The following is a 15,974-nucleotide window of genomic DNA, read 5'->3' as shown; positions in this document are numbered from 1 at the left end:
TAAAACGTGCACAAGGCTGCTGATGGAAACCTGCAGCTCCTGCCACACCAGAATGGTGCTTTTACCTTTGTCCTCAACAACTGCATTCTTTAGGGTTGCCAGGTCTCTCTGTGAAGAAATTAGATTAGCTCTGTTTTCTTTTTATAGAGGTATTTTGTTCTCTATTTTTACAGAAATCCAGTTTTATTGAAATAAGCAGTATTTTAATGTAAAAATGTGCTTAGAGCAACTGTCAGCCTTCAGACTCCGTGTCCTCAACAGTTTCTGCTTTGAGCCTGTGGTTGCCTGTTAGTTTCTTCTCAAACTCTTCTTCACTGATTTTTCCCTTTTTTAATCTTTTCAAGAGTCTTGTGTCATTCAGCAACTCTTCCATATCCTCATCTTCAATATCAGAGCCCTGGTGGAAGTTAAAAACAACAAATTAAACACAACACCAGAAGGTTTTCACTGTACACAGTTGAATACAAGAGAAGATTACAAGTCAGAGTTTGCCAGAAGTACCCAAGCAGGAAATAATATTCAATTCCTACCCAGGCAAATGTAACTCTCAGCTACACTTGCTGAATATTGACAAAAGCACCCTCAGGCCATAATTCTGCACCTCTGAGAAATAAAAATCCTATTACTGACCAGCATCAGTGCTGAGAAGTTGTTTTAGTGTTTGGCTTTAAAAACCTCTATCATTTTTTTAAGCTTTGCTTGTCCAAGTCCTAAAATGTTATTTCACAGCCACCAGTTCCACCACATTAAAATGCCAGGGCTCTCTGCCAGTGGCAGGACTACAGCAATCACTTCAGTTCAAGGGAATGGACACAGTTACCTCTTCACGCTTCCTTTTAGCTGTTACTTTCTTTTTCTTCTCCCTCTTGGCCTTCTGCTTTGACCATGCTTTGTTCTTTACAAATTTCTTTTTCCCTTGATTTTCCTCTCTTTCTTTTCTTTGTTCTTCTAATTTCTTTTGTCGCTGCTTTTCTCTGTTTTTATCCTTAAATGAAATGGAGTCTGTATTGACAGTGACGGGAGTAAAGTCTGGGAAATGTTTTCCTCTTAGTTCAGGCATCTTTGGCATTTTTAACAATGCAAAACCTCTGGCAAGACTGGCAAAATCCAGATCTGTTGAAATAAAGATTATCAAGTCAGTTTCCTGCTGGATAAAAAGTTAATTTAACTGAGAAAGGAAAAAAAAAGTCAACATTATTTTAATGTATTGTTTGCACTCTAGACCATAATAGTGGCAACAATACTAAGTTACTTTTATTTCTGCTTTTATCAGTGTGGTCAAACTCCATATTTAAATGTTTTCTCTTGAAACAAGATGCTTGAAAAAAATAGTTTTATCAAAATCTGGTGCAGAAAGTGAATGTGAGATCAAAAATCAGAAGCTGAAGCTTGTGGATTACACCACTGTGCTTTTGTTGTCTGAGAAAAACAGTGAGAGGCACCAGCGCTGCTGGGAATTACCTTTGATCCTGAAGATCAGATTACACTCATGTTTGGCATAAGCCTGGACGTAGGACACAAAGGCTTTCATCCCTTTCTCAAACACTGCCCTGTCAGCCAGGGCCATGGCCTTCAGCTTGGGAAGAAGATCCAGCACGTTTGTCTGTGGTTTCATTTCCTGCATGGGACACTGGGAACCAGAAAATAAACAAAACCAAAGGAAAAGTTCAACAAATGATGTGGAATGCACTGTGAAACCTCAAACTCACCCTTCTTGCCCAGTTAACCCTCAGTCAGCTTTGAGCCCCTCTCCCTTTGGGCACTGACCATGACCCCACACAGCAGCTCCTGGCCCAGCAGAGCTCACACTGCAGCTCCACAGAGGCAACATCTTCATCTCCTGCTTTATCAAGCTCTGGTCTCACTAGGAGGTCTCCAGAGAATTCACACAATGAATCCCACACAGGCAGGAGCAGGCATGGGGGATTGCAGGAGTTGCAAGTAAAGAGCAGAGAGGCTGCAGGGTGAGCTGCTGGGGCAGGGCTGTAATCCAGCACTGCCCTCCTGCAAATGCTCAATTTACACCCCTAGGAACAAAAGGCCTTTCCTTACTCATTGCATGTTCCTCTTACAAACCCAGTGGGTATCACTGGAGCAATCATGTTCCAGCTGTATTTGGTGGTTAACAAGCAGCTCTTGTCCTTTAATTCTGCACCTCTGCTAAAACATTACCCACGTGTATGACCCCACGTTCTACAAACTCTGATTTCAAAGCTCCTATCAGCAAGCCTGTACCCTTGCTCTTTCCTGCTCTGGGGTAGAATAAAAGCCTACTCACCTTCTGGTTGATTGAGAGGAAGTTAATGTAGGATTCTTCCATGGGAAGCAGAAACACCAGAGCACTGCCCACGTTGCCAATCCGTGCTGTGCGCCCACAGCGATGCACGAAGGCACTGCAAGAGCCCAGAGAGAGCTCAGCTGGCTTTGCAAGCACTGGGCAGCAAAGGGGCAAATCTTGTGGGATGCAAAACACTGAACTGAACCAACAGGAGTTAGCAAAGTGTAACACAAGAAACGTGTGGCAATCCCACTCAAGTGTTAGGCTAAAGCAAGGGGTGCCTGCTTTGGGAGTGAAGTTCCAGCAAGCTGTAGGAAGAATTATGACAGCAAAAGTTAAAATCCATGGAAAGGCTCCTTTCCTGTGAGTTTTCAATGTACCATCCCTTGAAGAGCTCAGTCCCTGCTCTCACCTCTGTTCTCCTTCAGCCCAGTGTCACCTCTCACTCTTTCTCTGATATTCTCACACAAAGCCTTACCCAGAGCCACCTCTGCACAGAGATGTGACAATCACCCCCTGACTGACACCCACACACCACAAAGTCACTGCAATTCACTGCAGTGACAACAAAACCTGCACTGTTTCAGCCTCCCTTGCTCCTGCATTATGTTGTGTGTTCTCTCAATTAACCTCCAGGAAGTGATTAGATGTGCTTTATGCAGTTTTTTGTTCCTAACTGAGACCTGAACAGCACAGAAGGAAAGACCACACAGAAAGAAAAACATCTCGGGCTCTGAAGTTGTACCTGGCACTGCTGGGTGGGTCGTACTGCAACACCCAGTGCACTTCTGGAATGTCAATGCCACGGGCCATCACATCTGTGCACACCAAAATGCCCCTAGGAAGAAGAAAAAGTGTACTTTCATTAAGCTGTCATTTGAGAAGAGCCAGCCTCCTCACAGCTCTGTGCTCTGCACCTTCACTGGAGAGTAGGAACAAAACATTTTAAAACATTTGGGGTTTTCTAAGAGACAAAATACAAGGTAATTGCAGCTTTCACCAACTAAAATTCTACATAACATCATGAAAATTATTGTGATTTATATTGCATTTCTAAGACAAATCAATTCCCCATTAAAAATTCAAATTTTAAACCAGCACTTCATCCACCACAGCAGAATGTACTATAACAAATGTTTTTAAAAAAAAGACTTAAGACTTGAGTGACAATTTAAGCAAAACTGCCATGCTGTTCTTTTCAACAGCTGTTCTTACAATCTGCTGGTAATTATTTTTCTCATAATATTATAAAAAGCTAAAACTCAGGTCCCATGCAATAACAAAAATGACAGTTGATGAGGCAAGAGTTTCTTAACAGCATCCTGCAAAGCTGCCAAGAACACTTCCCTGTGGGCAGGTTACAGCACTGTGTTGCCATGTTCTTGTTCATACACTAATAAAGTCATATTCTGAGTTTCCACTCTGGTTGCTGATCAGGAAAAGCTTATTTTTGCTACCAGTTTGCTTAAAATCAGGACTCGTGTGTGATTGCAGCAAGTGACAGTGCAGTGTGCTCACCTCCTGTGCTGCCACAGGGATTACCTACAGCAGGGTGCAGATGCTCCAGTCCCATTTTCCCTTTGTTTGGGGTCATACTTTGTGATATTATCAACATCACCATTTGTGATATCTCAATACACTCAGAGCCAGCCTGGAGCACCTGAGCCATCCCTCCACACCAAGCAGCAGCAGAACAGTGAGACACAACCAGCTCCCCCCCACTGCTTTGCCCCTGGCTGGCTCAGCCCTCCCCACGTTCTCACCCCGGCAGCTTCCGAAACTCTGTGAAAATCTTGTTTCGCTTGTGCTTCATTTTCCCGTGGATGCTCATTATTTTCACCTGCTTAATTAGGGATTCCAGAGCCTTCCCATAGTATTCCACACAGGCACACGTGCTGTTGTGATAAAGACAGGCATAAAGCAAAAGGTTATGCTGCATTTCTAATCAGGTTTAGACAGTCAAGCTAGAGCTTCCCAACCTCTTTCAAAAACATACATATTTTTATTTAAAACATGCACATAATTTTTATAATTAACATATAATCATCTATAATGTCTTACTTAACAATGCATAAAATTTATGTTTTGCTTAATAACACAATCCTGACATGAAGCAATGATTAATCTCTTTTTAGGCACCTTATTCTAAAAAACAGCTCTCAAAATGAATCCCTCTGAAAATAGCTGTGTCCTTTGAAACAAAGGGCAGAGTTTTGGAATTTGGATAATGAAACACCAAACTGTTCTCACAATGAAACACAGAGTTACCTGAAAAAGACCAGATGCTTCTCCTGCTTGTGCTGCCGAAGGAAATGCACCAGCTGGTTAAATTTCTCATCTGCCTTGCAGATCTAAAAAATGCAAAAGAAAATCATAAGAAAATGGACTTTGACTCTCCTGTTAACATGATCCTGAGTATCCAAGACTTATAATCTTATGGATAGGGCCAGGGAGAAAGGAGAGGGGACAGGAGCTGAGGCAGAGCCCAGGCTCACACCATGTAGTAGTTCTCCAGGCGTGTTGGGGTTTTCTGGGTGCTGCTGGCTGCCACTCCCTTCTCCTTGACCGAGATGCGCACGGGGTTCCGCAGCCCTGCCCTCACCAGGCTCTCCACTTCCTGGGTCTGGGTGGCTGAGAACAGACCTGTCCTCCTCTGCTTGGGCAGAAAGTCCAGAATGGCATTCAAGCTGCAAGGAAGCACGCGGAAAATGTAACTGTCCCAAGGCTTCCCTCAGGAAGAGCTTTAATCACTCCAGAAATATCCAAGCAGGAAATAATATTCAATTCCTACCCAGGCAACTGTAGCTCTCAGCTACACTGACTGAAAATGGACAAAAACACCCCCAGGCCATAATTCTGCACCTCTGAGAAATAAAAATCCTATCACTGACCAGCACCAGTGCTGGAAAGGAGTTTACAAGCAAAACAGGCTTTGTTACCACATGTCAAACTGCTCTTGAAATAATTACCTTAACTCTGAGAGAACGAGAGATAAACTCTTACCTCTCTTTCTCTCAGAAAGGTAGAGAAAAGAGAGATCAAAGATTGTTGGTTAAAGTGTTTTAAGCCATACTGGAGTGTGAATAATGATATTTATTAATAGAGATAGGCTAACATACATCTCAGCAAAGGAAATTCCATATTCATTGAGGCTCCACGTTTCCTGATTCTCCTCCCCCTTAGCAACTGCTTTGTGTAGTTACAGAGCAAAGATGAAAGAACAAATTCAGAAATTTCAATAAAACAGAAGAAATGAAGTCTGGAGGCCATTGCAGGCCACGCTCACTCACATCCATCACACATCAACTCATCTAAAACTGCAGAAGAACCACCAGAATTTCTTGTTTCAATACCTGGCTTCAAAGCCCATGTCCAGGAGTCTGTCTGCTTCATCCAGCACCAGCACATCCAGAGCCTTGACAGAGCTGGCAAGGTCCAGCCCATCTGCTTTCCTCCTGAACAGATCCTCCAGGCGGCCCGGCGTGGCCACGACGATGTTGCCACTGTTGGTCACACACAGAATTCCCTCACCACAGGGCAGGAACCTGGGAGAGCTCCTGGTGTTGGCAGCACAGCCCTGCCCTGCGTTCTTCGGCCAAACAATTTCATTTTGTCACTTTTACTGCAGCCACATTTCACATGCCATGGCATGGGGGGAATGCCCAGGTGAAAGCACATCCCCTGTGGCAATAAAGTTCTAAAAATTCTAAATAAACAGCAGGTAGGGAGAGCAGCTAGCAGCTGCAGGAATGTTTGGAACCTCCATGCAAAAACAGGATTCCTTCAAAACTCCAGCATCAGCACCAAACAATTCCAGGAAATTAATGAGCAGGGAGAAGTGAAATATCCACTGAGGGCATTGTTCTTCACCCAAACAGCAGAAAAATGGTGCTGATGCCACATGAGAGCTGCACCTCGCTCCAGGAACAGACCCCACAATTCCCCAGCTCACCCCAAAAGATTCTGGCAGCACCACCCCATTGCAGCACAGCTCTGGGCTGAAAAACCCTGACAAGGAAAAACCACAGCTCTGGGAACTGGCAAACAAACAACTCACCCATGCTCCTTGAACTTCTCAACATCCTCCATGGGGTTCCTCCCACCAATCAAAAGAATCTGGCTGAGACAGGAAGATTTGGGTCATCTGGAAGTTCTGCTGGTTCACCAGAGACAGAAGGAACTGTGGCCATGGAAATGCTGGAGCTCACCCACCTGAACATGGGGAAGTGTTTCGTGAAATGTGACAGCACCTCATCAATCTGGATGGCCAGCTCCCTGGTTGGTGTGATAATTATAGCTCCAACCTGAAAAACAGGAATTTGTGGGGAGAAAAAAGAGAAAGATCTGGGCAGAATCCTTCCTTTCAAGCTGAATTAACACGAGCCATGATTTTGAGCCTTGTTTCAGACAAAACATTTCCCCATAAAGACAATAAAGTGTAAAACACATCCATATTTTGGGACGTTTTTCTAACACCTCAGAACCCCATTCTGTTCATGCCAGAGCTGTACCTAAGTGCAGTGAGAGCACCCCAATTCTATTTCCAGGTTTTAAACAGTTTATTGCTGCTGAGCACACAGTCACTCTGTGGTGGTAATTTTCCTCATGGATATTTTCTGGAAGTTCTCAAATCTTATTGGCACATCATAAAAACAAAGCCAGCACTGAATATTTTAACCTCACCTGCTTTTTCTTTAATTTCTCTTCCCGTCTGAGAAGAATTTCCAGTATGGGAATCACAAACGCCAAGGTTTTCCCACTGCCTGTGACCTGTGAGAGTGGAAACAGCGTCAGGCCTCCCTCAGCGCCAGAGGCAAGGCTGGAAAACAACGAGCTGCGCGACGGAAAAACCCTCAAAGGAAAAGCCCTCGAAGGAAAAACCCTCAAAGGAAAAGCCCTCGAAGGAAAAACCCTCAAAGGAAAAGCACTCAAGGAAAAGCACTCACCGCTTCCGCAGCCACGTCCTTGTTACTCATGAACAGCGGGATGGTCGCAGACTGCGGAAAGAGAAGCCCCGCATGAGCAGGCGCTGGTAAATCTCACAGAGGTGAAACTCCGACAGAGCAGAGCTCGCTGTGACCGCCACCCAAGCGGAGCCGGTGGGAAAGCCACGGGTGCGGCTTCTCGCTGCTGCGGGACCCGCTCACCGCTGCGGGCGGACCGGCCCCGCCGCTGCTCACACCGCCCGCGCCCCCTTCCCCAGCCCGGCCTCCCTTCCCCGGGCGGGCCCCGCACCTGCACCGGGGTCATCTGGTGGAAGCGGAGCTCCCGCAGCGCCCGCAGCACGCCCGGGCTCAGCGGCACGGGCAGCGAGCCCCAGCCGCCCTCAGCCCCCGCCTCCATCTTGGCCCGCCGGTGTCACCGCCCCGCCGCTCCCCCGCCCGCCGCGGCGGCGCCCGGCGGAAACACACACCGCGGCACCTCCCGTTCCGCCGCACATCAGTTCCGCCGGGCTGCGGCCCCGCGGGGAAAAACAAAATTCGGATTTAACAAAAAACTCCCATTTTTATGGCGAGCTGCCTAGCGCAGAGAGTACTCCTGCGGGTCTTACAGCAGCGCTGTGCCACCCGAGTACCCCGAACCCAAGATGCAGGTTCAGAGTCACCTGATATTTATTCTACCTGCCCCCAGAGCTGGATGGACTCTGGATAAATTCCCGATATTCTGAGGAAGCAGGGAATCACAGAATGGTTAGGATGGAGAAAACTCTGGAGTCATGCAGCAGGTGGCACAGGAACACACCCAGGTGGGTTTGGAATGGCTGCACAGAGGGAGAATCCACAGCCCCCCTGGGCAGCTCCGGGGCTCAAATCACACTGATATGGAACTTCTTATGGTTTAATTTTTAATTCATGGCCACTAATAAACAAATAATTTATAAAAACCCCTTTGTGTTAATCTGTACTTCCTTAAGGTATCAAAGAAAAAAAAACACAAAGCTATTTTTAATTTTTTTAAAGAATTTGTTTATTTATCGAACCTGGGTCATATTTAGATTCACGAGCAATTTTTAAATGTACATCTTAGAATTCAATTTTCAGTGTTTTACACAAAAATATTGGCACACAACAGTTGCAATAAGGTGTAACAGCCACCTCTCTGAAGAACTGCTGCAAGTGTTTGCCCGAGGTTGAAAAAACTTTACCTGGAACATGAAAACCTGTAACAAATTTTAAATTAATTGTACAAAACTGTTGTGTGTTACTTGTAGAGGCTCCCCCCTGGAAAAGACCCCACCCCACCCCCAAAAATGATTACAACTAATATACATCAGTCACAACATAATCCTGGCTCAGCACCCACATCAGACGCTGCTTAAATTTTGAAACCAATCATCAGATAACTGAGGAAAGTAACTTTGTACAAAAACAAATCTGCATGTGCCTGAAGAAAGAAAACACGCCAGTATTTAGCATTATGCTAATTCTGATCAGATCATGGCAGGGTTTGCCACTGCACTTAAATACAAGGGCTGCATAGCGTGGATTGAACCCCAGCTCCAGAACCCTCTGGCCTCAGGAATCCAGATTTCCTGAACTCTCCTGCCCTGGGCAAACAGTCTGAGCTTTGGACCTGCACAAGCCAAAGGGTTCACGAGTGTTTGCCAAGACACTGCACACAATTGGCTTCCAAATAAAACCTCTGAGAGACTGAGAACCGTGTAAGGAACATTTGGTGATGAGCAGAGGAAAAAATAAAAAAGCGCTTTCCTATCAACTACTTAATTAAAAAGAACTTTGGGAAGAAGTTGGGATCATTGAGACAGTTGCTGATGACTATCCTTTGAATAGCAAATGAATTTTAACCTTTTCCTTGGCAGTTTGTGTGAGTGGAAGAGGGATTATTTCAGTTTTATGACACCTGCTGCAGGGTTAAGGGTGTGAGGGCCTTGTACCGTTTCCCTGGACAGAACTGCAAGTGCTCCTGGAAACAGGGAAAAAAGTTACAGAAGACAGAAGAGCTTGTTGCTAGAGTGAGTTACAGAGTTTGCAGCTTGCCTGGACCTTGCTTAGCACACAGACTGGGCAGATCTCAGTGGAACAAAATGATGCCAATAAAGTGACAAGATTTCAGCACAGCTTTTGCTACAGAAGATATATAAAAACAATTCTTTTTTTTTTTTCTTAACTAGGAAGGAACATAAGCAAAGAAGTTTTACAGTTCAGTAAAGAGGGTTCAGAAACTAAATGACTTTTTTTGTTTTTCGTGACCAGGATGTTTGGTAGAGAGTGAACTGAAATCTGAGACCACAGAAGGATCTTACACCACCCTTCGCACTTCAAAAAACCTCTTCAGGTAGTAGATTTGTCCCAGTGTCATGGCAACTAGTACAAGGGCTTCAAAGAATGACCAAAGAACCACTCTGCTGTTTGTGTTGTCATTAACTGTTGGGGAAAAAAAGAAAAAAAGTACTAAGTAACAAAGCACTTAAACTGAAAACATCCTGCCATGGATCTGTTTTTAAACCCACTTAGGACATAATTGCAGCAGTTTTCTCTACTCTGCCCTCTGAGCTGCCAAACAAAGCCTCCTGCTTTTTCTGAGTCAAGCAGGGAACTTCTGATCTCTGAAGGTTCTACACATTCAGATTTTTCTTAAATCAGACCATCAGTAACAAACGTCACAAAACTGGAGATATTCATAGCTTCAAACAATTAAGGAGCCAGTGGTTTTATATAATGTTTTTTCACATCAAAACTACTTGCCCTTGATTCTCACCCATGAAAGTAACAGTAGCTCTGCTCTGTTTCAACAAAACATTTTAAAAAGAGACTTTGGCTCAATTGCTAAACCACATCCACCTCAAGGGTGAAGCAACAGCTCAACCAAAGTTTGGGAACCAAATCATGGAATGGTTTGGGTTGGAAGGGACCTTAAAACCCATCCCCCACCATGGGCAGGGACACCTTCCTTGGGCACCCCCAGCTTCTCTGGGCACGCTGTGCCAGGGCTGCACACACTCCCAGGGAGGAATTTTCCCCATTTCTGATCTAAACCTCCCCCATTTCAGTTTAAAACCATCCCATGGTTTGCCCTGCCCTTGTACATGGATTAAACAATACCACCACTGGTATCTCCATGAACACACCATTCAAACTGCAGAATTTCCACTGCTTAAGCAGAACTTACACCACTTAAGCAAATGTTATTTTGCACAACAACGAGGGGAAGCCAATTTAAAGACGACTCCAAGCAACACCCACATCCTTTATTATGTCAGGCCCTGCAGGATTCAAATTATTCTTTTTGCAGCCACTTGGAAAAGCCCTGCTGGAGCCATGCACAGGGGAGGGCAGGGGGAGCAGGGGCTGAGGCAGGCACGTACTTGCTCGGTGTATTCTCTCACGGACCTCCATGTACTCCTGCTCGTGCTTCACTGCTGTCATGGCCACTGCCAGCTCGTTAATCATCTCTTCTAGCTTGTTCTGGTGAGCTGCAGAACAATTTCAGAAGCATCAGAAAGTCTGTTAATGGCTGCAGAAAGGGATTTCAATGATTTTATGAGCAGTTAAAGGTAATTTCCTGCTGCAGGAGGTCTGACAGTACAGCTGGACACTTCCTACCCTCACAGCCAGTTTCTGTGGCACTTTTCCTAAAGTGTCTCTGTGGTGTTTAACAAGTGGGAAAACATTTCTCCACATCCAAATAGGAGACACAGTTCAGACTCAGGAGAGACCCCACATTTCCACTGTGCACATACTTTTCCAGGAGAACAGAATGGAAGAATGCACGAGATCAATACCACACACTAATATCTATTTTGCCAATATCATCCAATATATTCCAAGCAAATTATCTTAACATGACAGCTTTTCCTAGTTGTTAAGCTTGCAAAAATAGAACAACTGAGAATTTAGCTCAAGATCATGATGCTGGCAAATCATGAGATCACTTTCTGAAGCAAAAAAATCCCATCCTGTGATCTTCAAGCTCAGCTGAAACCCAGCACTGAGGGGGCACAATGCCCAGGGGCCTGGCACGGCCTGCTCTTGTGGTGTTGTGAAAGCAGGAGAGAGTTAAATACCAAACCAGGAGCACAAAACCAGCCTGAGGCAGTTCAGCAAATGGAAGGCTCAGAGGTGTAAGATTTAGTGGTTTGACTGTCAATCACAGGGTCTTTTTAAGACATCCACGCTCCAAGAGCTGTCCATCACAAATTTATGAATTAGGCAAGTCATTTGCAGAGATTTCTAGCATCAGGTTGAGGTATCATTCCACAGACATGCCCTGGGCAATCAGCTCTCTTTAAAAGTCACAAAACCCAACACATTTTCCTTTCAAGGGACATTGACTTGGGAGCTGCCTTACTACAGTTTTATTTGTAAATTAAGTGTTTCAGATCACAGTCTGAAAACAGAGCTATTCAAAACACACACCTTGTGGGGAGCAGTCAAAAGAGAGGACCAGAGAATAACACTCATACAAGTTACAATTAAAACCTAAATAATTGTGCAAACTTTCCTAATACCTCAAATCCCTTATTTTCATGGCCAACTGGTCACTGCAGTAAGTGCAGTTTATCAGTAAGAAAAGAAACTACAGTTGCAGGGACAGTCTAAAAACACTCTAAAAATTCACTTCAGAAAATTGTCTTATTGCACTCATACTCTTTACAACAGATATTTGCAGACTCAATAAAAGATTTAAGTGAGTCTTTAAAAAAAAATCCAAAGTTTGGAATGTGCTATTTTTTAAGTGACATCAAGCACTCAATGCCCAAGTTATTTACTTGCTAAAATAGGAAACAAGAATTTGTTGCCCTTTCTACCTACAGTCAATGATTTCTAAATAAACTTTATAACTTGCTATGCAATACATTAATTTATTTTTTTTTTACAGCAAATGACAAGTTTGAGTTTTCCCCTGACACATCAGTAATAATTCATAACCTAGGAGCAGCTTATTGCTTCCAAAAGATTTTGATTACTCAACATCCCCTTTAGCAAGGGAAGGCAAACACTGCCAAAAACATCCAGCACTCTTGGATGTTCAAAGTTTTAGCTCAGTTTCACCTACACTGATCAAATCTTCTGTCAGCCATGAACAACAAACTGCCATGGCCACAAGGACCTGATGCCAAACCTGCCCTGGGAGCCTGCAGGTGCTCAGCATTGCTCAGAATCAGACCTTTTGGGTAGTTTATTAAACAAAGACATTCTCATGCTCCAAACCAAGGTTACAGAGAAAAAGCCAAGTTAGCTGTTAGTGATTGAACATGTGCCAGAGACAAGATGCCAAGGAGCTTTCAAAAAGCAGTCCACATACCATCCCAGGTATCTCCACCACCTAGAGGAAAGTGTGAGAGATGAACACGGGTACAGGACAACAGGCTGCAGATAAAACAGTCATTTACACAGCTATGGGAGAGGTTTTCTACCAGCACATTTACCAGCTAAGGCTCCACACTGCTGAGCCTGCTGGGAGTCAGAGGATGGCACTGATGGAGGGCTAAAGGATGGAAGCATTAGTGTCTGCAGATGGCCGAGGGATTCTCTGGTGGTTTTTCCCTCAAATTGTGTAACCAGCTCTAAAAACATCCACTTTGGCTGTGCAGGAGGGCAGCTAATCCCACCTGGAGGAACGGGAATGCCGAGAGCCCCGCTCAAGTTCCCAAGTCATGCACGGAGGGCAGAGCTCCTCCCAGGGCTCCTCCTCACCTTCTGTCTCCATGTCCTGCCCCTTGGGAGCCTCCCCGATGTCGATGGTGAACATCACTATCTTGGGGGTCATGGTGGACATCCTGTTGCTGAAGCAGAACTTGTAGGTGCCGTCCATGTGGGCAGCAAAGGTGTACTTCCCACTGGACTCCCGGTCGCCTTTATAAATCCCTTTGTTGTCGGGGCCCGTGATCTGCGGGGGGAAGCAGAGGGTCACACCTGGTGCTCCACACCCAGGCCTGCCCGTGCCCCCTCACAGCCTCCAGGGCCAGCTGCCACCTGGCTGCTCTGGCACACTCCAGTCTCTCCCTCCCACAGCTCCCCGCGCAGAAATCTCTTTTATAAAACACCACAAACTTCTTGGTGAAGAAAATCAAGCAAAAGCCTCTCTCCCTGGCCTCCTGTGGCCGAGATAAGCAGTCAAGAACAAGCAAACCACAAACCCTGGCTGCTTGGCAAACCGGCAACAGCAGGGGAAACCTTATCTCTGCTGTCTGAGGGAAAACAAAAAGGGAAAAAGCCAGTCTCCCATGGACACAGCCGGCATTGCTGCAGCCACCATTTCAAAGGGATCTGAGCTCTCGGGGTCACTGTGCTCCTGATTGCCATCCCGCCAGGCCAGGCTGCCCTGAGCTGCACCGCAGACACCTGAAGGGCACCTCAGAGCTGCCAGCCCGTCCTGGCTCTGCCCGTGTCATCTTCAGCTGCGCGGGCTCTCGGCAACACCCCCCGCTCTGTGACACCCCAACAAAACCCCTCAGCTCTCCGAGGCGATGGAGGCAGCTCCTGCTCGGCATCTCCCGGCGGCGTTGGCTCAGAACCGGCCCGAGGCCAACCCCGGGGGTGCCGGGGGCGGCCCCGCCGCTGCTCCCGCTGCCGGGGCTGCACCGAGCGCGGCGGGGCGGGCATCCCACGGGACGGGGCACAGCACGGGCACCGCACGGGCACCGCACGGGCACCGGGGCCCGCTCGGAGCCTCCCGAGCCCCGCGGGCCGCCCCGGCCCCGCCGCTCGCCGCGAGGGGCCCCGCACACCGCGCGGCCCCGGGCCCGCCCCGCTGCCCAAGGTCGGCCCGCCCCGCCGCCGCCGCCGCCGCCGCCGCACCTCCACGTCGATGTCCAGGAAGCCGCCCTCCGCCACCTCGAAGATGAGCCCCATCTTGGTGCCGGACGGCACGCGCTCCAGGAAGCACTCCTCGGCGTGCGCGTCGATGCTGACGAAGTAGGCGGCGGCCGGGGCCGCCAGCGCGGCCAGCAGCGCCAGCACCGCCCGCACCGGCGACATGGCGGAGCGAGCGGCCGCCGCACCGAGCGCCGCTTCCGGCCCGCGCCGCGCCCCTTCCGGCGCACGGGGCCGCCGCTCATTGGCCGCCGCCGCCCCGCTGCCACGTACGGGCTGCGCTACGGCGGCCGCCGGGAGACAAAGGGCGGCGGCACCGCCAAAGCGCTGAGGCAGCGCCCGCGCGGCGCGGGAGGCGGGACCCACGCGCGGGAGCAGCCAATGAGAGGGGAGAAGAGGCGGGGCGTTGGCGGAGATAACCAATCGGAGCGGGGATGAGGGGGCGTTGCCCGGCAACGGGGCGGGGCGAGCGCGGAGGCGGGAAAAGGCGGCTGAGGGGATGGGGGGGGCGGCTCCTGAGGGACCCGGCCCTGAGGGAAGGAGGGCGGGCGGGAGCGATAAAAGGCGGCGGTCCCAGCGGCTGTCAGGCGGCCGAGGCTGCTGCTAAAGTTGGGAAATCAGAAGTTGCTGCAGCGAGGGAGATGTTTGGGGCGCAGCCAAGGCATTAATAGGGAAGCCCGGCTTGTGGGCTATTCACGCTTAAAGAATAAGTCATGGCACGTCCAGTTTGGCTTCACCCGAGAGCAACTGTTTAAAAACGCACTCATTGCATGACCACGCTTAAGCGCTAATTTCCAATTAAACCTCCCAGAAAGAAGAACTTCACGCCTGAGCTCAGGGCAGCCTGTTTTTAATGATGTGGGAGCAGTCAAAGACTGACACAGTCCGAGTTTCCAGTGAAATATTTATGCGTTGCTTTTGCCGCTTGTTGCACGCGTTTATCTGCAGAAATGCAGATTTACAGCAGTGTACTCTGCTCTGTCCCTCCAGTGCCAGGTGTGGGCCGGCAGAGCTGCTGTGCCAGGGCAGGCACAGGCTGTGGGCAAAAACCTGCAACAAGCATGGACAAAAACCTGGTAAGAGACTTTTCCATCGGTTTGCATCACGCCAACATCGAACCTGCTGCCTCCCATACCACACACTGCTGGATTTTCACCTTTCTCAGCTGTAGTTTTAGTCTTTCCTCACAATTTCCCTACATTGTTATATTTTCCATCTGCCCACGCTCAGACAGAACAATGGGAACTCGGGTAGCACCAAATTCTTGTGGCAAAAGCTCCTTTTCTCATCTCTAATTTGGGTAAAACTATGATTTCACAGCATAGCTGCTCCCCTGAGGTACTGCAGTGTTCTCCAAGCATTCTGCTCCTCCTTGTGTGTTCGTGAGCACCTTTGCCAGGAAAGGATGACTACACCATTATTCACCCTCCTGCTCTCCCTGGAACTTTGTGCAATATCCTGTGGTGTTCAACGTCGGGAATAAGTTTTATTAACAATATATAGTTATATTTTCACTGAGTTATTGCTCTAACTTAGGCAATTGATCACCAGGCTCAGGTATTTGGGGACAGATTGTTCCCCTCCTGGCTGCCCCGGTACCTACTGACAGGACACGAGGAAAATTGATATTTTGTACCTTGTGGGAGAACGAGGTTGTGACAGAATTGCATTAAAAAGCTGGTCTGGGCGTCACAGTGTTGCATTTCTGGGAGCTACAGTGTTCCATTTCTCATCGTTCATCCCTCCCATTCACCTTTGCTGGAGTTTTCAACCTGCCAAAAGTGGATAATTAATGCTGTATTCACAACATGCAGCACGTGCCAAGTCATTCCAGGCTTGGCTTTTGCAGCCCCACTGCTATTTCTCCTGACTAGTTCCAGTGTTTGATATTATTCATCATATCTTGTTCAAAATAAAAT

At 47.5% G+C, this 15,974-nt stretch overlaps 2 protein-coding genes across 2 annotated transcripts; both read right to left on the bottom strand.

Moving 5' to 3' along the window:
- Positions 1–133: 133 nt before the first annotated feature.
- Positions 134–7,651, bottom strand: DDX55 (DEAD-box helicase 55). Its single transcript, XM_064392199.1, has 14 exons — positions 7,514–7,651; positions 7,225–7,275; positions 6,962–7,048; positions 6,491–6,582; positions 6,336–6,398; positions 5,632–5,781; positions 4,776–4,965; positions 4,547–4,629; positions 4,042–4,173; positions 3,024–3,116; positions 2,279–2,393; positions 1,462–1,630; positions 821–1,113; positions 134–397 (listed from the first exon to the last, which is right to left on the bottom strand). Exons 1-14 carry the CDS (start codon positions 7,619–7,621, stop codon positions 233–235), a joined length of 1,791 nt encoding a protein of 596 aa, XP_064248269.1. The 5' UTR covers positions 7,622–7,651; the 3' UTR covers positions 134–232.
- Positions 7,652–9,368: 1,717 nt separating this feature from the next.
- On the bottom strand, positions 9,369–14,270 carry TMED2 (transmembrane p24 trafficking protein 2). The gene is made up of 4 exons (XM_064392418.1): positions 14,041–14,270; positions 12,937–13,129; positions 10,605–10,712; positions 9,369–9,663 (listed from the first exon to the last, which is right to left on the bottom strand). The coding sequence occupies exons 1-4, from the start codon at positions 14,218–14,220 to the stop codon at positions 9,539–9,541; spliced, it is 606 nt and encodes a 201-aa protein (XP_064248488.1). The 5' UTR covers positions 14,221–14,270; the 3' UTR covers positions 9,369–9,538.
- Positions 14,271–15,974: the final 1,704 nt, after the last annotated feature.

The sequence above is a fragment of the Passer domesticus genome, chromosome 17 (genome assembly GCF_036417665.1).
Source record: "Passer domesticus isolate bPasDom1 chromosome 17, bPasDom1.hap1, whole genome shotgun sequence".
Taxonomy (NCBI): Eukaryota; Metazoa; Chordata; class Aves; order Passeriformes; family Passeridae; genus Passer; species Passer domesticus.
Note: the sequence above shows the minus strand (reverse complement) of the source record. Positions and strands in the feature narration are given on the sequence as shown.

Coding starts and splice junctions, on each gene's coding strand:
- DDX55 (XM_064392199.1), bottom strand. CDS start 7,621: ATGGAGGCGGGGGCTGAGGGCGGCTGGGGCTCGCTGCCCGTGCCGCTG. Junction 7,276..7,513: donor ACCAGATGACCCCGGTGCAG/GTGCGGGGCCCG, acceptor CTCTTTCCGCAG/TCTGCGACCATCCCGCTGTT. Junction 6,583..6,961: donor AGAAATTAAAGAAAAAGCAG/GTGAGGTTAAAA, acceptor CCTGTTTTTCAG/GTTGGAGCTATAATTATCAC.
- TMED2 (XM_064392418.1), bottom strand. CDS start 14,220: ATGTCGCCGGTGCGGGCGGTGCTGGCGCTGCTGGCCGCGCTGGCGGCC. Junction 10,713..12,936: donor GCAGGACATGGAGACAGAAG/GTGAGGAGGAGC, acceptor ATTGTTCTGCAG/CTCACCAGAACAAGCTAGAA. Junction 9,664..10,604: donor TGAGAGAATACACCGAGCAA/GTACGTGCCTGC, acceptor TTTCCCCAACAG/TTAATGACAACACAAACAGC.